Source organism: Telopea speciosissima, chromosome 10, assembly GCF_018873765.1.
Source record: "Telopea speciosissima isolate NSW1024214 ecotype Mountain lineage chromosome 10, Tspe_v1, whole genome shotgun sequence".
Classification (NCBI taxonomy): Eukaryota; Viridiplantae; Streptophyta; class Magnoliopsida; order Proteales; family Proteaceae; genus Telopea; species Telopea speciosissima.
The window spans coordinates 50,547,175-50,571,484 of record NC_057925.1 but is presented as its reverse complement, the minus strand read 5'-3'; the positions used below and the strand labels follow the sequence as shown (position 1 = coordinate 50,571,484).

The window sequence follows — 24,310 nt, the reverse complement described above, 5'->3', positions numbered from 1 at the left end:
GGCCATGAAGTTACATTCTAACTTTTCCCAGCCAGTGTGATAACTTGTATAATATGTGTCAACACTGCAGAAGACATTTACCACTTCTATCAGTTGTGACTATGTGATCTAGACACTTCAATATATTTTTTGATGAAACTCTCCAATATATTGAGAATGCAGAAACACAATGAATGATAGGGGAATTTGGAGGGTGTCAGACAATGATAAATTGCATATCAATAATAACTCATTTAAGAAATCTGTCCACCATATCAAACTCAAAACCAAAGAGCACCTACAAAAAAAACACAGCTTCTATTTGGAAAAAATATATATATTAAAAAATAAAATTCAAAAAAAATTGACAAATGAGCATTACATACACACAATTCTGTTCTTCTACAAAACATCGTACATTCTGATCTCTCTCTTCCCTGTGCAGGGTAATTTTAGAAAACCGCCAAAGACAATGGCTTAAAATAAGAAAAGCATGGAACAACTCACAATGAGAACCATCAACCGTTTAATGAAGCTCAGGTCCTATTTTCAGAAGAAATATAATACTCCAATTCTGAACACACTCCCCATGAAAAGAACAATAGTCACATACCCTAGCGCTGCCTACAAATGCTGACAGAACACACAAGCAAGTTGCTCAACCTCTGATAACCTGATGAATAGGGACTGTGGTGTGGGTTCCTTGTCACGTTTGAGTCATTAGTAACTTGAAAAGATGCTAATGTGGTTCAAATATCCTATAAAATCCCTGTTGCAATGCTGGAAGTCGCATTTATCTTTAGAGATTGCTCTGGTATGTAAGTCAGACCTGCCATACCATCACATTTTCTAATTAGAATTCCTATTTCATCTGTAGTAATTACAAGTTGAAAATCAGATGCAAATGTTTTCAATAGCTCCTTCCATCTTTTTCTATAACATAGAGGCCCTCCAAGGGCTGGAAATATGAACTTAAATACATGAAACATCATCAACATCAGCATGAAACAATAGAAAATAGCAGCTTAAACCCAGAAACAGTAACTCATCAATATCATTCATACTTTGAGCATTTTAAAATCAAGAAAACCTATTTAAGCTCACAGCAGATTATGAATATTACTACCTGCAGCAGTGATAATCAACGTTTCTAAGCTCTACTGAAAAGAGGAGAAAGTTAAGCATATAGCCAGAACAAGTACAATGAAGAGGAAACATATCCAGAATAGCAACTAATCCTCTCTATAGCTTCCCAAAGTACAATTTAAAGGAACATGATAAATACCACACAAAAGAAAACAGAGGTGCGTCCCACGAACAAGCGCCCACAAGGTTCACTAGAAACTAGAAAAAATATGCCTCCAACCTATAATAACAATAGGTAATCCTAAAGAAACAAACACCAGCCTCCCAAAGCCAACAGAATGATAAATCCTTCAGCTCCTAAAGGAGAATGCCCCAATCCTACTGGTGACTCCTAAAGGGCCAAAACATGGCACTAGTGTTATCCCTGAATACTGCACCACTACCCAAGGGGCTGGGTTCCCTTAGCAAGCTTGCAGTGAAAATGGTTCCAAATTTTGGTTTCGACCTACTATCAAAATGTACGAAATTGGGCTCAAAATCCGGTCCATTTTGCAAGTCAACTCGAAATGCCCATTTCTGTGGACGCTGATGGAATTTTTCCCTGAAACTTCTTGTAGTGCCTATCTAAGCATGTTTACACATGTTTGATCATTACAGGGGGAAAAAACCAAAGTGGTAGTTTGGCTTCAAACCCTGAGTTGGTAGTGTATGTCGTAGCGTACCGTATCCTTTCCCTTATATAGCAAATTCTACACATAATTTAGTTCTATAACATCCAACATTTAATTTTTTTTTATAAAAAATTGAAATATGAAATAGGAATGAAGAACCATAAAACTGGAAAGCAGTACACAAGTTCAATCATTTCGAACGAAATCCCGACCATTTAGATCATTTTGCAGAAATTTCAACCGAAACCTTGTAAACCTTTCAAGTCGATGATTTAAACTGTTAAAATTTCAGTATTTTGACCGAAATTTCAAACATGGCTGTGAAGTTCAACTTTATAGTTGTAAATGTAGAACCAGCACATCTGAATCAAGTTTTAGCCACAACCCCCCCCCCCCCCAACCCCAACACATACACACATTAAAGAACCTGAATCAGAGATCAACAAATCCCAGAAGCAAGTACCATTACCTGATAAGAACTACCTGAATCAGAGATTTGAGGTATTACGACTATTAATTTTTACCTCAGTCCCCCCCCCCTCGGCTCTCTTAAACATGCTTCTAAACCTTGATAGTCAGTAACTATTCCTCTTTTCTTCCACACACACAAAAGAAGCTGAATCAAGGATCAACAAATCCCAGTAGCAACCACCACTACATAGTTCGAACGACCTGAATAAAAGATTTTTTAGCTGTTTTCTCTATTAATCCTTTTTTTCTTTATTTTAAGATGCGAACATTATGACCCTCCCCAGACCCCACAGTGGCGGGAGTTTCGTGCACTGGGTACGCTCTTTTATTTTAGGATGTGAACCTTAAGAACATAATATCCAATCCAACATTTTCTTTTCCTTCAGACAACAGCCAACATTATATTACAAAAAGAAATGTACAATGTGAAGCAAGTTCATTACAAATGAAAAAAATACAAATTACAACACTAATAGTAATGACAAACATGTCACAGAAGTAGCTGAAAAGAAAATAACCCAACCCATTAACAATTTATATGTTTGAAAAAAGATGTGGGTAAGCTTCCAGGGCTAGTGCTCCAACCTCTAACATTACCTTCAGATTCTAGAAACATGGGAAAAATACCTTTGAATAGGTTAAGAATTTTCTTCTTTCCTCCTCCCCGTCCCCCCCCCCCCAAAAAAAATATATATATATATATTCCCCTTTTTTTCATAGGCAGATGGATCAGCTGTTAGCTGTTTGTAGGTGAAGACAAATCCTGCACTCAGGTCTCTGGTATTAACCACCCACCAACAGACTAAACTTAAATCTTTCAAGGTGTTAAAGTCGATAAAATGAAAGATTATTTCTTTCATTTTTGTAAGAAAATCATTTCCTTTTATAAAAGGGCGTACCCAGTGCACAAGGCTCCTGCCACTGCAGGGTCTGTGATGCAAACCCAAGAGGGTAAGCAAGCCAAGATCGAATCTGGAAGAGAATGAAGATAAATAGATAGGTTGTAGATGAAGATAGATAAGTGGCAGCCTAGAGTCCCACTAGTTGCCCAGCCATAGGAGTCCCACCTAGGCCGATCCATAGGAGTCCCACCTGGGTTTGCTGAGTCCCACAGCGCTTGTATCTCACAAGGGTTTCTCAAGAGTATTTTTTTCACAATTTTCTGGATGCTGTAACAGCAACCCTTGAATTTCATTATATAGGAGGGGGGGGGGGGGGGGAAGAGAAGAAGAGGCTGTTGTGGCCTCTTGGTTGCATCAAAAAAGTATTAAATGCACTCTTAGAACTCCAAACAAGAAAAGGAGTTCCAATACATTGATCCTATCTGCCATACATAGAAAACAAAACCCAAGACATTGAACCCCAAACCCAATACATAGGAAACATAAACCAAGAAAATTAACTAACTCTTGGAATTCTAAAAGACACTAAGAAAACCAAAAGTCTTCTCCAGCAGCTGTTCCAAAATAATGGACCCAAGTGGATCAAAAAAAGAACCATATAAAATAAACTCAGCAAGGCCAGGTCCTGGCCAACCTATCCGCAAGGTCTGAGCTTGGCTTGGTGCTGGTCTTGGACCAACATATCAACCAGGTTCTGGAAAAGAACCTTGTGAGCCAATTTCTCCCTGCATCAATCTGGGGAGGTTCATAATGTACACAGCCTTACCTCTGCTTTCGCAGAGAGGCTGTTTCCAGACTCGAACCCGTGACCACTTGGTCACAATGGAGCAACCTTACCGTTGCACCAAAATCATTTCTTTTATAAAGAAGATAAGCATTCCTAGAGAACAAACACCCTCCTTTATACTTCTCAATGCCAGATGATTATCGGAAAGGAGAGGGAGTATAGGCCAGGTAATAAGATTTTCCCTCCTCCTTCCTCTTTTTTAATTAATTTGCAATGATGGTGACAATATGACACCGACTGCTGCTGCATCTCCCACAGTGGTGGTGGTTGCTGCTACTGCTTTTTTCCCCTTCTAATCTTCTTCTGCTGCCGCCACCACCACCAGTGTTGCAGAGGTTACAGCATTGACGACAGTTTCTGCGACTTTCTCTTTTTCCTCCTCTCTTTCCCTTTTCCGCCCTTTCCTCAGTGTTCACCCTATTTCCCCTCCCCGTCCTTTTTCTCCCACTCCCCTCCCCCCCCCCACCCCCATTTTCCCTGCTTTTTCTGTTCAGCACCTTGAAAGTATGGCGCTTGGTCGCCTTGACCTGGGCTCCACTTTTCTGTTGTTGTATACTCTAGCCTTTGTACCTGTAGACAATGAATTTTGTCACTCCAAGGGATACCAGGCAGTGATAAATTGACCAACTTTGCTCCCAGAAGTTTCCTGGCAGAAAATGGCCATTTACCCGAGGTAACTTGGCTGTCCAAACCTCATTGGAATTGGCTGAAACTTTTAGGAAATCTCTGTTTTATCATAATAAGGCAAAATCTAGACTTGGTGCAAAGATGACACTGTTCGGTTATCATTTCAACAAAATAACTGTTTTGCAAGACTCCACGTTGAGTGCAGTTTTGACTGTTCCCAGCCAAATTTGTAGTTGATCTCCACATCTTGAATAGTATTCTGAAAGACCTTTCCACCGATATATGGATCGCCAAAATCCGACGGTCGGATCTCTTGGTTTCGTTGTCCAAACATCATCCAATAAAGTAACTTTTCTGGGCAGATTAGGGTTTTCTGGGCCAACCATGGGCCGCCACGTGGCAACCCATTGGTGGCACCACCATAAGACCTGACGGTACCACCAAAGACCTCCTTTGGTATCACCCTTGTGGTAATGCCCAAAATACCCTGCCCCTTAATTCCTATAAATAGGGCTCTGCCCCTTCACATTTTTCACACCTCAGGTCCCAGAGCCCTTTCTTCCTCTCAGAAATTCTAGACGGTCAAGGGAATTCTCTGAGAAACCCCTTAGAGAGAGAGAGAGAGAGAGAGAGAAGCCCTAGAAAATTCCAAAATGGCCAAAAAACCCCTGAGAGTTGGAATTCGATCGGGATTGAGACAAGAGCGTCGGGACTCTGTAGAACTGAATCGGTAACCCCTTTTGGGCCCAAACAGGTATTTTTTTCTCCTCTTTTTATTTATTTAATTAGACAATTGTCATTTTTATTATTTAATAAGTTACTTCCTGCTTAGAGTACATACTCTTTCCGCCTTTTTCCGAAAACACTACGGTAGGCCATTAGGCTGCCAAATTTTTTTGGTAGGGGTCCAATGGACACCCAAATAGTATCATCGGACCCCACTTAGACCCCTGAAGTGGTCAAACACTGACAAATTCCCAAGTCATCACTGGGAACAACGTTGAACCTGATCCCTTGTAAGGATACATAGGGAACTATGTTATGTTCAAGTCCGGTCTCCCCTATGTATATAATATAATCTCCCCATTTATATAATATCCATTATGTCCAGACTCATTATGATAATCTGTACCATGCTTATCTTAGACCATATACTTTCTCTTATGCCATATCATGTCTGAACTATGTTTGACCTGATTCCTGAATCGTCCAGGATTTGTAAGCAGCTTGACAAAGTGACGCTCAAGTTTGGTACCCTCCCCCTCCCCATGTAGTTATTCCTTTTTTCATTAATCACGTATATATTGCTTTCACATGATCCTCCCCAGACCCCGCAGTGGTGGGGGCCTCATGCACTGGGTACGCCCTTTTTTATATTGCTTTCACATGTGCTTCGCAGCTTTCCAACCTAGCAACCTAGATCAGGCTAGTTTACATCAGTAATTTGATTATACATGCTAACACATAGGACTAGTAAGCCTAGGAATGGTCTAAATAAAAGGAGACTAGCCTCGGCCCGAGCGAAATGGGTGCATAAAACCTTCTCTGCCCGTAATCTTGAACCTACCAAGAGATCTGGGCAGACTTTACCTTATCCATTAGAGTCAACTTTCTCCCCTGAAAGTGGGAGACATTTATAGGTTAGACCCTCATCTAAGTGGCGACTCCAAAAAGAGAAGAAACCCTTTGCCCCTCTCTCTTCCTACAAAGGGAAGAAGCGGACCACCCCCAGAATATGTTTTCCAAACATATACCTACAATACCCCTGTGTCATTATCTATTGAAATTGTATGCCTGTATCACCACTTCATTTTATCAATGAAACTGCTTGTTACTTATCTACCAAACAAAAAGCCTGATGACCTTGGAGGTGAATTTTTAATGCCCTTCTTGCTAGAAACTTGAAACCTACACCACTCCATACCCCCCTCCCAGCCACCCCAAAATAAATGAATAGAAGGAAAATATCCTGATTAATTTCTCTAGACATTTCTCCTAGAACCAAATTCCTACAGATTGCAGCAAAGCTAAAGCTTTAACCAGCTACTTTTAACAGTATTTTTCACTGCAACACTATGAAAACATGTAAATCCAATCAAGAGATCAGTAAAATAACCTTGATTCATGGGAATAGAAAAGGCCCATATGGCATACACCTGAATTGCAAACATTTATCTAGAGAAAATTTAGCGTATTAACCTACTACGAACATATAAATGACTTATACATGGAGTTAATATTTTCAGAATAGCCCAGACTGTTGAACAAATATAGATAATATACAGTCAAAATTTAGGGAAAATGTAGATGATACCTTTCTCTTTAACATCAATCTGGAGAGTATCAAGTGCAATTATCCCATCCGTCAATGGGAGCAACTCAAGTTTGACAGTAGCAGTGGATTGAGAAGGAACACGTCTGATGGGGACAACATGAATTAGGATTCCCGGAAGTCTTCCTCAAAATATAAGACACAGAGAACAAGAAGTAGAAGAAAAATATCAAAACAATGAGATAAAATTACCCTAAAGGAACCCTGCTCTGCAACCATAAATGTGTACAACCCAACACTGTACTCGGAATGACATCAGATATGCTCTGCTCATTAAAAGAAACAGATCTTGTACCAGTACCAGCACTCTCTTTATTATTCTCTGATACAACAGGAATTGAGGCCAGCCTCTGGACACCACTACTACGGCTTTCACCCCCAACTCTTCCTCCAACCTCCGAAAAAACAACAAATGGACTCGTAGGAATTGAGGGCGAAGAATTCAAGGAGACCACAGTAGGAGGAGAAGTATATGATGCTGGGGCAAGAACTGTCAATGTTAGATCTTCTGATGTTAAATTTGAAGCCTGAAGAGTTAACACCTGAATTTTTGCAGGTACTGCACTTTGTTAGATAATAAGTTCATTCTTACTTTAAGGTAGATAGTGAACAAAATAATGACATGGGTAACCTGAACCAGAAGCTGATCAACCCCTCCATTAAGTCCACATCTTTTTTCTGACATTTCAGAAGCAACAGAGATAATGAGATCCCTTGTCAGACGGGGCCGCCAACTGGTGGGCTGCTTGAAAAATAGCTTTGATTCTACAGTGAAGATGGGGGGGGGGGGGGAAAGACTAAGAACCAGAGCAATGAAAATCCATACTTGTAAACATTTCATGAACTGAGCACTATAAATACCAGTGTAGTTGCACCGACAAGATACCAAAACTGCATACTGATCAGCACTTGAATAAATCCTTCTTCCTTCAACAACCTTGGGGGGCAGATGCAGATTGGGTGCTGAACTTCCAGCTTGTATATGTGACGACTGTGGAATTTTTTCACCATGAACTTTATGATTCTTCCACATAAGTTTTGGTTTTAGAATAAATGAGTGTTCTTCCCCTCTCCTGCAAAGGTAAAACTTAAAATAGGCTGTTATGAATAGGAAAAGGAAGAAAAAAAAATAGGAAACAGTTACTCCTATTGTCAGTAAAAATAAATTGTCAACAAAAAGAAAATAAAGGATAAGTAAAGCCCCTGCCCTGAGGCAAAAAAGCAAAAATAACATAACCGTGCCAACCAAGGAGAGAGGAAACCCATGACCAATGCAGCTACAACAACCAACACCCCCCCCCACACACACACACACCTGAAACGAAAGCAGACCCGCATGCAGAAACTCTCCTAATAGCCATCTATGAAGCCAAGATTCTGAACCAACAAAAACCTCTCCATTCCCCATTCCCCCCCCCCCCCCAATAAAAAAGGAAAAACCAACAAAAATAGAACACAAACCTGCTGCAAGGTCCTCCACACTAGTAAATCCACGAACAGAAAAAAAAAAAATACGGTGGAGGATGTTTGAATATACTTTGCTATGGTCATTACAAACTATATTAAAAATTTCAAACTTCATATTAATGTACCCAATGTGCTTATATTGGTAACTTTCATATACAAATATCAAACAATTAAATAATAGTAAAAGCACAGGAAAATACAGAAAAAATAGTGATGTTACATCATAAATTACAGATCTTTTTCTGTATCTTAAACAGTATGCGTAAGACATAAGGTACATATTCCCCGCACCCCACCCCCAAAAAAAAGATAAAGGGAGATGTTCTTTCATGTTCCAGTGCGAACATGTTTGTGCTTATGGTCCACCTAGTTCTGCCACATGGCAGGATGATGCAGCAATTCGGATTGTTGGATTGATAAGGCAAAGTCTGAATGGGTCACGTGTCAAATTTCGAAGCCAAATCAATCATCCAATCCCCCATGTAATGGCCAGCATCATTGTGTAGGCATGCACTCTCTTGATAGTTCTGAATCTTCAAAACTCCATTTCACCAATTGGCTAATTCCCTTTTGTTTGAATCTTGACATGTGGGTGGGAACCTTAGGCTCTACATGTCCATAAAATTTGGGTCCATCCACCATGCCACGACTAGTGACGGATACTTTTGTGCTTTCAAAATTTGGTACATAGCAAATTCGTGAATAATACATGAACATGTGAACTATGCTTTGCATTGCAGAACACTTGCCCAGATTGAACAGAGACCACATTGGACATCACAGTTGCCAGGAAACTTACATATATCTCTTCCCAATCCATTGACTTCTCCTAGACCTTCTCTGCCATGCACACCTCCAGTGCACGGCAAAACAAGGGACACCTAAAGGAACCCTTGCCCTACAGTCCACCATTTTAGTGATACACTACATGGAAAGGCAGAACTGGTCAAACTGACTGTTTCTACTCCTATAATCTCAGCCAATAAACAAAAGTTGCTATAGTTGAGCTTTTGACCATTTTTAAGAGCACTGCATCAACACATTGCAAAATATATAGAAAAAGAGCATCCCAGTGCACGAGATTCCCGCTACTGTAGGGTCTGGGAGAGGCAAATGTACGCACCTCTGCTTCGCAGGAGAGATTGTTTCCAAGTGTTGAACCCATAACCAGGTTGCAATAGCGCAACTTAACCATTGCGCCCAAGGTTCTAAATCTTGGTTTCAAGGCCGGTTTCGGCCAGCCCTGAAACCAAGATATGCCAGCTTTCGACCATATCTCGGTCGAAACCCGATACTTTTCCTAGGCAAACTTGAAACCAAGATTTCGAGGTCCCAAAAGTTATGTTTTAGCGCTGATTGTTGTTTTGCTGCCTAGTTTTGACATTTTGAACTCAATCCATGCATTAGTTTCGCAAAAAGAACACTAATATTGGTACTTGTGGTATTGACCCAAGTTTGGGAGTGTATATTCAGTTCTTGGAAACCTAGGGTCCAAACCAAGACAGACACTTATTCATGCCAAATATCATATTACATTTACTTAAAATAATATTCATAAATAAGCAAATACCCCTTATTTGAATTCAATAAAAATAGTTAAAAAATCAAATTCCAAAAGGATAAAAAGCATGGAATGAGGTCTCGCCGAGATCTTTGAGATATCTCAGTTTTTTTAAGGTCTGACACAAGACAAGGGACGAATTAAGGAAAAAACATCGACTCGAGATCTCGGTATTATCTCGGTATCTCGGTGAGATCTTGATATTATCTTGGTATTTTACATTAATTGTATGTTTTCTACTACTAAATTATGTGTAGAATAGGGCCTATTAGTACCTCGTAGCCTATCAACCTAGGGTCCAAAGTCAAACTGCTATTTGGACTTTAATATTTCAAAATCTGATAGTGCCATTGTGTTTACATGACCTTTAATAGGTTGTATACCACGTTTCATGACCTAACTAGGTCAAAAACCCACCGAAACCTGGCTTCAAGTTCAAAAAAAAATGCACCAACTCGCCAAGATCTCAACCCAATTCGGTTTTCTGCCTGACCGAAACTAGGTCTGAAACCGAGACCTTGAACCATGATGAAAAGTCAACCCCCCAGTTCAAGAAAAGAAACTGGATTTTCAACGACAGGTGCAATTTTCCACTTTTAAATGCTGGGGTTTTTCTCAAATCCAAAAATTCCATAAATCTTAGGGAAAATTACACTGCCACCCCTTGAGGTTTGTATTAAATACAGAGTGACCCCCTGTGTTTCTAAATTATACAGCCGCACCCCCTGAGTGGACGGTGTTAAATAATACAATGTAAAATGCCAACTTTGCCCTCATTTAATATCCTGTTAAATAATACTCAGTGGGAAATTATGACTTTGCCCTCTTCTAAGATTATAAACCAAAACCGTTGTCTTCTTCCCCAAATTGAAATCGTTGGACCTGTAACTCCATCGCACGCACAGGTATTCCCTTCACAACCACTTGCCATTATCTATGCCTTCTCTCCCTCATCTCAATTACTCATCTCTTCTCCCTCTATTTTCTATCTTATTTTTTTTTCCTGCTCTCACGCCTATCCCTTATCTCCATTAACTCTAAAAATTCAGCAAACCCAAACTTTGTCTCTTAGTCCAAATACTCAACATAAAAGAGATTAAAAAACCAGAGAGTTAAAAAACTTCATTGAGGGCATATTCTCTCCATGGGAAACCTCAAACTTTGTAGTGAAAATCAATCAAATTAAGAACACAGAAGCGGGGGAAAAAGAGATTTAAGGGCAAAAAAAGCAAGGCCCGTTTACATGGATCAATGATATGAAAATCGCAGTGGGTAATCAAATTCTGATCAGAATCTGATCTGAAATCGACCCTATAATCGATTGCACTGATCTAAAAACTCAGTAATCGGTAATAAAAAAAAAACCCTTGAATTGGTCAAATTGGTCACGGCTGATTCAACCAATCTGATTCCGATGTTTGAAATTCTAAACTGATTTTTTGGGGGCAGGAGGGTGGTGATCATTTCCCCATTAATAAAACTTGCCATCGCATGGTTGCATCGCCAAAACTTGAAGTTGCTTGTGTAAAATTCCAATGCATCTTAGACAATATAGCTTTTCCACAACCAGAAAAGGGAATAAAAACATTCGGAAGGAGTAAAAAATATTAGAAAACCAACCAAAACCCTGTACAAAATCAGAAATAGTTCCTCCGAATTCAAATACTCCCCCACCAAAATCAAATTCTGAGCTGTTTAATGCCCTCTGTAGCAACTGATTCTCGCAAGTCATTCCCAGTTGTTAAGCTCCTTGTGTCCTCTATCTGAATTGATGATTTTGATGGCAAGGAAGAAACCTTCAAAGATGGCAGCTCCTCCTTACAAAAAAGCAGAGCCGGAAGTTCCTCTTTACGAACGGGTGGAGCAGCAAATACTGGCACTGTTTGCCTGATGCAGACTGGTGGGGCTACATGAGTTGGTGGTGGCCCCATTACCTGAGGACGGGTTGGCGGTGGGGGTACTGGCGGGGCAGAGAAAACAGGGACTGAAGTCCTTATTGTCACTGGCGGTGCAGGCAGGTGATGGCGTTGAACACTGCCTCAGAAGATCGCCATCTTGAGAACCCAAAACCCTTCAAGTTGCCGAGGAAGGGGTGCTAGAACCCTAAACCTCAAACCTCATTCTGATTCGAGTAACAAGGGAAGGAGGTGGGAAGGGGGTGTGAAGTTAGGGATGCCCTATGGGCAAAATGGTAACCTCACACCCCATTAGGGGGTATATTAGTCATTTTAAGGCATCCATTATCATCACTGTAACAATTAACGGGAATGCTATAAAAAAGTGGGGCTGACTGTAACAAATAACCTAAACTCAAGGGGTGCGACTGTATAATTTAGAAACACAGGGGGTCGCTCTGTATTTAGTACAAACATCAGGGGGTGGCAGTGTAATTTGCCCTGAATCTTAATATGATTAAACATTGCTAAGAACCAAAAGAGAGGTAAAATATTCATTTGTTTTGATGTCTAAAAGTTTATTTGCATTCAGGGCAATTTAACAGCATTTGCACACACCAAATAAAGTTTGACCGGAGTATAACTTTATCTATATAAATCAGATTTAAGCAATATTAGACTTGTTGGAAAGTTAGTTTTTGTGAGCTTTCCAATAAGCCTAATATCACTCAAATCTGATTTATATTAAAGGAGTTATGCTCCGGTGAAACCTTATTTGGTGTGCGTGAATGCTGTTTAAATCATGGTACAAAATTTCGTGATATATCGCTGAAATTTTGGTAATTTCGACCCTACCGAGACGAGATGGGCTTCCGAAATGAAAAAAGTTCAAATTTCGTAGAAATTTCGGTATATTTCATAAAAATACTGTGTATTGAACAGCATATTTCGGTAAATTTCATAGAAATACTTTGTGTATTGAGTATTGAACTATTGACTATTATGAAGTTTATGAGTTATGACTTATGCACTTATGACTTTATGAGTTTAAACTAAAGGCTACATTTGACTTTATTTTTGTTTCATTACTTTGTTTAAATTTCTTATTATGTCTTTTAGCACTTAAACAATATGTATTTAACTATTTTATACATTAGGGTTTGACCATATATAGTCAATCAAGGGTGCGAACCCAAAACACCACTTTGAGTTTATTTTTTTTGCAATATGAAGGTTGTGTTTATTTAGCTTAAATAAGGGTGTACATGAATTATCAGGCCTTAATATGGCCAAAAACCCATCGAGATGGAGTGCCGAAATATGGCAGAAAAAATACCATATTTCGGCAAAATTTCGGTATATTTTGGATATCTCGGTAGGCCCGAGATATGGATATATCGCGAGATATTGAACTATGGTTTAAATCACCCTCAATGGAAATAATTTTTTAGACATCAAAACAAATGAATATTTTACCGCTCTTTGGGTTCTTAGCAATGATTTATCATATTAAGATTTATGAAATTTTAAATTTGAGAAAAACCCCAACATTTAAAAGTTGAAAATTGCACCTACTGTCAAAAATCCAATTTTTGTTCTTGAACCCACAAACCCTTCTTCCTCACATTTAGCCGATGACCTTGGAGAACATCCACTGCAACACAAGTACTCTCTCTCCCCCTATTCTTCTTTTTTAGATCTGTTTTCTGCTATTCCCCTTCCCCCTACCTCCACCCCCTACCCCCCACCCCCTATGATACTTATTAGTTTCAGATTTGTTTTCTACTACTCCCCTTTATTCCTGTGTTCTTTTATGAGCTAGTATTTCAGTTCTAGTTTCTCTGTCAAAGGGCTTCATACATATTGCTCTATTGCTCTGTATTGCTGGATTTAGAACTGAAATTTTGCTCACCCTGAGTTCTGTTCTTTAAGCTATTAATCCGTTTCTGTTAATGTATGCTTGGTGACAATTCTATTTGCTTCCATCTTTTCTATTTGAGTAATGCTTGCTGATTTTTTTTAATTTAATACATGCTAAACTTCAACTAACCTGGGCCACCAATGATTTCTGGCCTTCAACCTATTGTCTATCTTCAATGGGTCACCAGCCTAGAAGTGAATCAAGTGCAACCGTGGTGGTAAAGCCTTGAAATGGTCGGTGGTGAAGACCTGACCACATCCGATACTTCTTCCTCTTATCTTATTCCTTCCCTTTCTTTCATTAACACCCCAAGTTCCTACAACATTGAACACTTGCATGGAAAATTTTTATTGAAGATTCAAGGCTGACTTGGGTTTGTTTTACGTTCCGTCTTCTTCCATTCTTTAAGCTATCATTATTCTAAATCTACTAACCTGCTCTACTGTAGTTACTTGTTCTATTTCAGCACCTACAGTCCTGTTTCTTTTTCTTTTTGGTTGCTTCTATGACCTGTTATTACTGGTATCCATCAATCAGTCGGGTCCCATATTAAATCTGGAATACTTTATTTCAGCTGTTATGTACTATTATTTCTTCAACACCAAAACACAGATCAGTCACACACACGCACATCATCAGCCGCAATTTATTTTGAACCTTAACTTCAAATCTGGTCTAACTTATGTGGAAAAGAAAGAAGGTAGACGAAGAACAGGGGTGGTTGGTGGCCACTGGGGAAGAAAGGGGCGGGAGGGCTTGGTGGTGGTGGGGGTGGAGGTGGAGTTTGGGGAGGGTAAGGTAAAGAAGAGGGGGTGTGGAGGAGAGGGGTGGGTGCTGGTTGCGCAGAGAAAGGGTTTTGGAGAGGGGCGGGGGTCGGGTGGGGGTGGGGAAGCAAGGGGGTTGCAGCGGCAGGGGAACTAACTTATGTGGAAAAGAAAGAAGGTAGACGAAGAACAGTAAATGCGCCCCACTTCTATGAATAAAAAAAAAAAAAATAATGCTAATGGGAAATATTTCGGTCATTGGATCAATCTGATTGGGTAATATATATCTCTCTCTCGGTCATTGGATCAATCCAGGCTTTTTATGTTTTAGTGTAAAGGATATTTTGGTCAAAGGAATTTCAGAGGTTAACACCGTTCAAAAATGGGTAACGGTTGAAATTATGGTAGTTAGGGGGTGTGCTTTAAAATATAGGTAAACGTCATGGGGTGGCACTGATAATTTCCCTAAAACTAATAGTAAAAAAGAAAAGAGCACATCAACATCGACATCAACTCAACAATAACCCACCTAGATGGGGTCGACTATGTGGATCCTTGCCCTCCAATCAGCTTTATCCGATGTCATACTTGAGACAAGGCCTAAACTATACATGCCCATCCTCACAACTTCTCCTATGGTCATTTTAGGCCTACCCATAGCTCTTTTAGATCCTTCAGTATGAATCAAATTACTCCTCTGTACTGGTGCAGCCCAAGGCCTCCGTTGAATATGGCCATGCCACCTCAAACGACTTTCATGAAGCTTATCATGTATCCATAGAACTAAAACTCACAAGATCTCGCGAGATCTCGGTCTTCCAAGGGGTCGAGATGAGACTTAATACGAGTTTTAGAAGTGCAATATCTCGGTCGAGATCTCGGGTCGACCCAAATCTCGATCCATCTTATCATTGAAAAGGATCGTAACTCGACAAAACTGGAGATATCTCGATCGAGTTCTGTTCAGAACCTCTTTTCTTCCCCTGTGAAGGCTGTGAGCTCATTTTACCTCCGGATTTCAATTTACAACCTGCCAAAGAGTTGATTCAGCTACAAAATTGAAGGATTCATCTCAAATTTGAAGCATTTTTCAAAGGTAAAATAAACTCAAAGCCTTCACAGGGGTCAAGTTTTGGGCCCATATTCCCAGTCCCAAACCAACCACACCCATACATGCCTCAATATGACAGTAGCAATGGATCTCACGCCACATGGCAACCGCCTCCCATGTACCCTAGGATAGGGGAATTGGCATATGTTGATGACAACATTTATATGAATGTTGTGGCAAACTATGTGCAACACTACAGCAACACTATGACATGGGAATTCTATGTGGATAGTTTTGGGACTGAATTCATTAATCAATCAAATTTTATATAATGTACCATTGTTAAACAAATTGATGTATTGTACACTTTAACATTTCTAATGCTTATTTAAGTTGTTTTAAATTAATTGAATGTTTTGATTGCTTTCTATTACTAAATTATGTGTAGAGTAGGATATTTTAGTACGTCGTCGCCTACCAACCTAGGGTCCGAAGTGAAACTCATATTTAGACTTTGTTTTTGCAAAATCTAATAGTGTCATTGTGTTTAAATAGCCTAAAATAAGCTGAGTACCAAGTTTCAAACCCAAACTAGGTCTAAAACCCACCGAAACCAGGTTTCAAGTTGGAAATGCACCAACTCGACCAAGATCTCAAGATATCTCGAGTCAACTCGGTTTTCCAAGGGGTCGCGTTCCGAGTTTTAGTTCTATGCATGTATCGGGGCAATTCCTAAATCCGCTCTAATATGGTCATTCCTTAACTTTATCCTTCTTAGTTTTGTCGCACATCCATCTCAACATCCTCATCAGTGCTACACTTAGTTTATCTATATGGCGCTTCTTAACTACCCAACATTCCGCCCCATGCATCATAGTTGGACGTACAACTGTCTTATAGAATTTTCCTTTTAAGCTTTATAGGAATATGTTGATCACTCAGCACCCTGGACGCACCTCTCCACTTCATCCATCCTATTTTATTCTCTGTGCAACATCTTCTTCCCAAGGTAAACAACCATCACACAGTTCAAAATCAACATCACCCACTCCCCCTCAAGGGAAGGCTGCTATCACACAATAATACCAAAGTTATATGTAAAACATGATAAAAATGTTCTCAGACACCTACGAACATAGACAAAATTTGCAATAGATCAGCCCGGATAAATATATGGTTTTCAACTGACACTATACATATGGGGTGTAGAATGGATACCAACCTGAGGGCAAGATTTGGCAAACTGTGATCAATTCCAGCCTCAATGCAAGCAATTGGTAAGGACATAAGTGTTCCACCTTTTGGAACCTCCTCAAAAACAATTGATATAGCATCTAGAAATATCACAATATCTGGTGTATGTGCTGGAGAAACATTCTGCAAAAATTGTTCATAATTTGTTGACGTCAAAGGATAAAAAGAAGGAAGAAAGAAAAAGAAAATAAGTGTTGATATACATTGTTGTGTGCCCTTCCTAACAGCCCCAAGTAGCTTGAAAGTCGTATCCACCCCAAAACAGAAAAAAAAAAAAAAAAAAAAAAAGAAGGAAAAGAGGCCGATGTTTCATATTCTCCAAGTACCAAATAACAGGAAATCCGAACATTCAGATGGGATTCCTTAACCACAAAATCAAGCTAATTTAAGAGTTCACCAGTAACCCTTTTTCATCATTGCATTTAACCGCTTTGTTGAAAGGTCTACATTTTTCAGATTGCTCAAGTCTTTAAAGGTATCGGGAGATTCGTAAAAAAAATTTGAGTGCGTGATTAGCTCTTTTCTTTCCAATTCCCTTCATTTCTTTCAATTCTTCCTTGTTTGTGGTATTTAAATACTTCAGATATTCCTGAACGGGGGAATTCTTCAGTCCGGAACTGCTTTTTGCATCCAACTGTGAAATTTCCTGCTCGAAGTTGATGGTAGGATTGTTTCTATCAAACAATTTCCTTCCCTCTGTTGCTGCTTAGCCCATTGGGTTTTTTCCCAAAAAAATTCAGTAGGGAGCTATTCTTATCCTCAGGGAATAGAACCTTCTAGAGTAAATGAGAGTAATCGTACTTTGCCCAAGGTTACCATTGGAACTGAATGGAATGCAAAAAGCATTGATTGTAGCAAAAGCATGTAAAAATGCAGATGAAGCTAGCACTAGAACTGAGGGGCTTAAAATGCTTTGGGTTGTATTACAAGAGGAGAAGGGGAATGCTAGCATTGATAAAGTTAGAGCAGCATATGTGTAACAGCAGGCAGCGTAGAGAAAGAAAACATAAGTGCTACTGAAAATGGATAACCACCATTAAGTGCAAGAATAAGAGAACTTTCAAACTCTTTGAAGCTTCTCTTCTTCAACAGTACTGAAAACAAAAACTGCCACTAAAAGGTTGTAATTCATGCAACATTGTTATATTGCCTTCCTAACAGCTCGAGCTTTTGAAATAAGCAGTTGTAAGTTGTAACATGATTTCAGAGCCATGAGTTCGGCTGTTCAATCACTGGTAGGCACGGGTGAGTGTGTTGTTCTGCCCCTATGCCTTGTACCCTCAATGCCACGTGTTGGTGTCACGCAAGATACTAAAACTCGGGTCTCGGTACCAACTCGGCCCTTGGAAAAACTGAGTCGAGTCGAGATCTCACCGAATTGGAGCATTTTTTTTTCGACTCGAAGCCTCAACTCGGTGGGTTCTAGACCTAGTTTGGGTCTGAAACTTGGTATTCAGCCTATTTTAGGCCATTTAAACACAATGGCACATCAGATTTTCCAAAAACAAAGTCCAACTATGAGTTTCAATTCGGACCATAGGTTGGTAGGCGGTGACGTACTAAAATACCCTACTCTACACATAATTTAGTAATAGAAAGCAAGCAAAACACTCAATTAATGGCTAAACAACTTAAATAAGAATTAGAAATGTTAAAGTGATACATCAAACTGTTTAACAGTGTTACAACTACCATCACATAAAATGACTTTGAATCAAGTATTCAGTCCCAGCTAGTGTTAAATAGTCTTCCCATGACATAGTGTTGCTGTAATGTTGCATATAGTGCTCCACAACAAGCATATAAGAGTTCTGTCGAGTTAGGTAACTAAATACATAGTAGATGGGTCATTTCCATAGGTCAATTCGAGATCCAAGATCTCGCCGAGATATGTCGAGTTCTGTCGAGTTAGATAAGTAAATACATAGTAGATGGGTCATTTCCATGGGTCAACCCCAGATCTCGATCCAAGATCTGAGATCTCGCCAAGATCTTGTATTATTTTGTATCGTATCCCATCTCGTATCAGTTTCTCAAAAAAACCGAGAAACTCGCCGAGATCTCGCAAGTTCTCGAACTATGGTGTCACATGCAAAGTCATGTGTATGAGCTTGCACATGCAGGGGATGTTATATACACTGTTATATGCTCTTCCTATCAAATCGAGCTTTTGAGATAAAAATTTGCAACAATAAAAATACGATAACAACATGCTTTGTCAAATATTTACCAATTCCCTAGCAAAACATCTTCTAGCTACCTTGAAAATGTAACACGTACCTTTATCTGAACACAAAGGAGGTCCTCTGTATTGCAGTCAGCGGCAAAAGAATGGATTTCTAATGGTTGAATGATTTCAAGTTTTCTTCTCCACCTCCTGCCTGGCATGTAGATGCCCTCTAATCCACAATGAACAGAAAATCTTTCTGGTTCCAATGGTACACCACGAAAAGATAAAAGTCCTTCAGTCCCAGCTTCTTGACTCTTCTTAAAATTCTGGGGAGAAAAACGGTCCCAGTCTTCTTGGTCAAAGGTGGGTTTGGGAACGGAGGCTGTAACTGAAGAGGGTAGTGTAGCATTACTTGGAGGAAGCGATGACATAGAATAACTTCTAAAGTGACTGAAAGAAAATATCTGGGAGCCAGATGAAGCAGAAACTGTGGATTTATGAGATGTGCTACCAAATCCAGAAGTATTACTCAAAGGAGGGGATAATGGACGAGCTGGAGGAGGAAGACTATGATCCAAAGGAAGCAACCATTTTAGCAGCTCCCCACATGGATCCTCTTGATTTGTGTTAATTAAGTTGTCCCCCTTATCAGAAGCTACATTTTTATCCTGATGTTTCTCAAATTGAAGAACCTCAAGTGTGGGATGTTTCAAAAGATCAACTCCAACCTGGACTCCTAAAAGCACCTGCATCCTTCCAAACAAGAAAATGAGATGAGCATCAGTAAAGCTCCTATCAACTGGTACTTCTAGGATGTGGCACACTAGGTCAAAAGCTAGAACCAAAATAATGGTGTCATGCCAACAGCAAGGAAGCTGCATGCAAATTTCCTGAGAATTCAGACATCTAATTTTATAAAATATAACAAAGGATAGATCCAGGGGGCCATTGTTTGGAGCAATGATAAAAGGTTTGGGCTGCCAGGACAAATGCCCGGGTTCGAGTCTTGCGAGAGGCCATTTTGCGCAAAAAAAAGCCGAAGATAGGAGCATCTCTAAACTCATCCTCCCAGGACCCCACATAGGCAGGACGAACACTGGGTAATGACCCAAATTAATACAGGATAGCAGGCATCTAATTTTATAAAATATAACGAAGGATAGATCCAGGGACCATTGTTTGGAGCAATGATAAAAGGTTTGGGCTGCCAGGGCAAACGCCCGGGTTTGAGTCTTGCGAGAGGCCACTTTGCGCAAAAAAATGCCGAAGATAGGACCATCTCCAAACTCATCCTCCCAGGACCCCACATAGGCAGGACAAACACTGGGTAATGACCCAAATTAACACAGGATAGATCCCAAGTATTTGTAAATGAAAATAGTTTTTTTCTCCAGGAAGAATTGCAAGGGGGAATCAAAACTTTGAATCCAACAGAAACTACCAGACAAAACATCAAACCCCCCCCCCCCCCTCATTGTCATTCAAAATCATCAGCCCCTTCCGGTTTCACAACCTTCACCGTAAATTGCTTATAAAATGCTTCACCATTGGTCAGTGCTCATTTGCCATCATCCCTGTGACTCAGTCCACTTTCCCTCTTTTAACCTTATTCTTTTATGGTTCACTCCTAAAAGCATGGATATATACACTTAAAGATCGAAAACAATATGACAATGATTTTTTTGCTTTACAAACCATTAGATAAACAGGAGGTATCATCAAGTGAAATGGGGAAAAAACTAGGCAGTGTAATCAACTTCAAGTAAACTACGACCTAAAAATCTGTCAAAACAATTTACCAGTGGCTCTTGTGCTCCACAAGCACAATTAGTTGGCCAGAAGGAAACCCATAAAAATTGCAAGCTATATATATAAATATATCATTGGATAGAAGTTGGAATTTTATTTTCAGCCAGACCATTATCAAACAAAACAACACCCAAAAGCCGGGTATTCTACAGGCAATGTCAACACACTATATACCACCTAGATACATTCTTATACATGAATAATCAAAAATATACTTCTGGGAAACATATGTAAGAACATGGTGACAATTTTTACTTAATCAAAAGCATATAAACCATTTTGGTAAAAAATGACACTTTCAGAAGACGCATCTTATCATAATATTTCAAGTATGACATGAAGAGCTCCCAAAACTCTTAATATCTATTACGATTAGAAATAACATTTTCAGCACAACTGTCCAATATTTGTATGTATATGATTAGAGAAAGAAAGACCAATGTTGCACACAATCATAAAAAGACAGCGTTCGGAACACACCACTATGTCTCCACTAGAAAGAGAGCAGCATCTAACAGTATCTCTAGCCAACCCACCAGACACACTAGCATCAAAATTTCCTCTATCGATAACTGCATTCACATGAGTATCTTTTTTTGAAGCCTTTCTCGCTCCTGCATCAGTTGTAGTTAACTTCCCTCCTACCGTCTCAGAAGATTCTGGTACACTTCTTTTTGACCAAAGCGGTTCATCTGACTCTGCAATCCTCACAAAAAAATGGGAGTTCTTAAATTTTGTTAACAATGTTTCAGTTCGTTTTTTGTGGTCTTCAATTCGAAGAAGAGATTCACTAGCAGAAATATCCCCTCGTGGATCAGTCCTCTCAGTAGTTAATAGGTTTGCACCATTCTGCTCCACATTTCGATTTGGACTCTCTTCTTCCCCTTCTCCAGCAACTGAATTTGATTCAATTCCCATACTTTCCTTCTGCCGCTTAGTGCTATGAGTGATGCCATTTTTACTCATTACTGCAGCAACCCTGAATGGTGTTATAAGTTCTGTATCCTGTTTAGCTGTTGATAAGCATGCTAATATATGAACCTGTTCACCTAGACATGAAAATTGAATTCAGGTCCCAAGTAACAGGCAAGGCACCCACTTCATGGGTACCATCAAATCATATAACATCTCCAGAAGAGACAAAAGTACTCAAGGAAGATAAAGCTACCAGGAAAAACAAAGGAACGGTTCAAAGAGCGAAGAGAATGAATATCTGGCGCATTGGTCCAGTTATCAGGAAGTTCCTCTGCAAGCAAGCACACATCAAGCATTAGAAGTACTACCTCTAAAGAAAACAATCAGCTAACTTATTTACAACAGCTTCATGAATTCAGGATCCAGTCCAAGGAATTTCAAGAAACCAGCGTCCAGAACTGATAATGAAACACATTTGATGATATAGATTTGCTGTATTACAGGTTCAAGGGTAATTTTGTCCTAGGGGTATTCCAGTCCTTGTACCTATTCTATAATATTCTCTAGACCATTAAAAATAAAGAGGAGCTGTGAACATAAAGTTACAAGCCACTATTCATAATTTCCACAAAATTCAAGGCCTTAAGGCGATACAAATATTTCCAGTTCTTCAGTCCACTTTACCTTTAGGGATAGGGATGGGTATGGTAGCTGTATACTGTAAGTTAGCACTTAGCACCTATGTGTTTATCTCTCTCTTTTTAAAGGGGAAGAGAGAGGTAGACAAATAGGGTGCTAGCTTACAGTATTCCACTAGCAGACCCAGCCTTTTCCCTTACCTTTAAATCAAGCACCAATTCAATAAAAAGAATAAGGAGAAATTACTTGCTGTATTAGATGGGGAAAATATCCTTTTGACTTTCTTGAATTTCTTCAATAAAATCAATGAGTTATTCACATGTTTTCATCTAATCGTAATCTAAAATGCAAAATCATTCGTATATGGTGATTGAAATTACATCACGTCCAAATTTGCATGCTAATTAGTAACGATGCACTCACTGTGCTCAAATTGTTAACATGAACAGCATTTTCAACCGTTCACTTTTAGTTCTCTATATATCTTTCTTGTAATCCAGATGCAAAATCCAAAGTAAATGAATATTTGAAATAATGTAAACAAAAACTGGATGAGCACATAAGATTTTAAATCTCATTGCAATCGCCACTACTTAGTCAAATTCTTCAGTAACATCAACAGATATTCTAATCCCAAAATCACAATCCATCTAAACCCATCACAGATAAAGATATTCAGAGCGTTATGCATTATCTACGGCCTTAGAGTTCTGAAACTTTTATTCATAAAATTTTCAAAATTAAGTTTCCATTGAGCTCCTACTGTCTTCCTTAATCTAACCAAATGGTCAAATGTGTTTTTTTTTTCCTGGGAGGCTAAGTAGCAATATGGTCTATACCATTCATTTTTGTTTTAAGTTTGAATCCCATCTTTACTACTTTTGATCAATAACAGAAATAGATGCTTTGTGTGAAACATAGAGCAATAGTAGCCCAAAACCCAACAAATAGGCTAGGGGAGTACAAGAAAATAGTCATATCCAATACAAATCATATCAAAAAGACTAGAAACGATCAGTTGTCCATCGCTGACATTCTTTTAACTCACTATTAACTTTTGTGTCAACTTGCCATTAAAAGAACATTTTTTACTTGATGCAAGTGGGCAAATACATTGACAAAACAGATGTAGGCACGTGAGAATATACAGACACATGATTATAATTACACCAACTAAATAGAATAAGGCAACTGATATAAATGCTAAAGGGATCAAAGGGAAATACTGTATGGTATAATTATCCATCCTTCGTCTTCAGTAACATCCGAGTGATTCTCAACGATAGGAAACTGGTGCTTCGTACTTTGACTGGAAAGGCCACCACTTACACCAGAAATTCCATCACTTTCTGCATCACCATTAACATTTGAGGGGGTCGGTGAATACGGATCTTCAGCAATAAGACCCTCCAAAGTTGCTACAGGCTTTAAAAGAGAATGTGTAGGCGTGGAGGGTTCTTGAACGGATAGTTGGTCAGGAACCGATGGTTGAGCAGGTCGTAAAAGAAAATTCATCGTCCCTCACAAAGTATCTGCGAATTTACAAGAGAATGCTTATCGATTTAACAAGGAAAACAGCAATAATGGACTACAAGCGTTGGATGATCCCAAAGACTTCAAAACTTATGGTACACATTTTTTTTTTTATCTAGTAAAAGGAAAACCCTATTAAAGCTGCTTACAGTATCTGGAAAAGACGATTCAGAAAAGAAAAAAAAAAAAAAAAAAAAAATCGAACCATGAAATTACTAGACAAGAGAAACCCCAACTCGTTCAATCAATCATATTTGGGGAACAATTCCATCGCAAGAGCTACAAGATGAGAAGATCAAGTAACGTACCTTGGGATATAGAGATTTACAACTTCAGCACAACTTCGCCATTGAAAAAACTTAAGAGGGTTTGAAGGAGAGGAGAACTGGAGATAGTTGGAAGCTCAGTTGCCAATCGATCTAGCGATGATCTAGTGCAGTTCCCCCCTCCCCTTCGATTTGGAGGGAATGAGCTAA

At 39.3% G+C, this 24,310-nt stretch overlaps 1 protein-coding gene across 3 annotated transcripts; it reads right to left on the bottom strand.

Annotated features, from left to right (window-relative positions):
* Positions 1–213: 213 nt before the first annotated feature.
* LOC122642424 lies at positions 214–24,310 on the bottom strand. Of its 3 annotated transcripts, none has more exons than XM_043835892.1 (11): positions 24,143–24,310; positions 23,528–23,841; positions 21,916–21,993; positions 21,228–21,796; positions 19,049–19,684; positions 16,737–16,891; positions 7,717–7,928; positions 7,487–7,620; positions 7,048–7,397; positions 6,838–6,941; positions 214–811 (listed from the first exon to the last, which is right to left on the bottom strand). In XM_043835892.1, the coding sequence occupies exons 2-11, from the start codon at positions 23,814–23,816 to the stop codon at positions 738–740; spliced, it is 2,601 nt and encodes an 866-aa protein (XP_043691827.1). In that variant the 5' UTR covers positions 23,817–23,841; positions 24,143–24,310; the 3' UTR covers positions 214–737. The 3 variants fall into 3 exon arrangements, with proteins under 3 accessions (XP_043691827.1, XP_043691829.1, XP_043691828.1); XM_043835894.1 differs by having other exon boundaries at positions 214–808; XM_043835893.1 differs by having other exon boundaries at positions 23,528–23,833.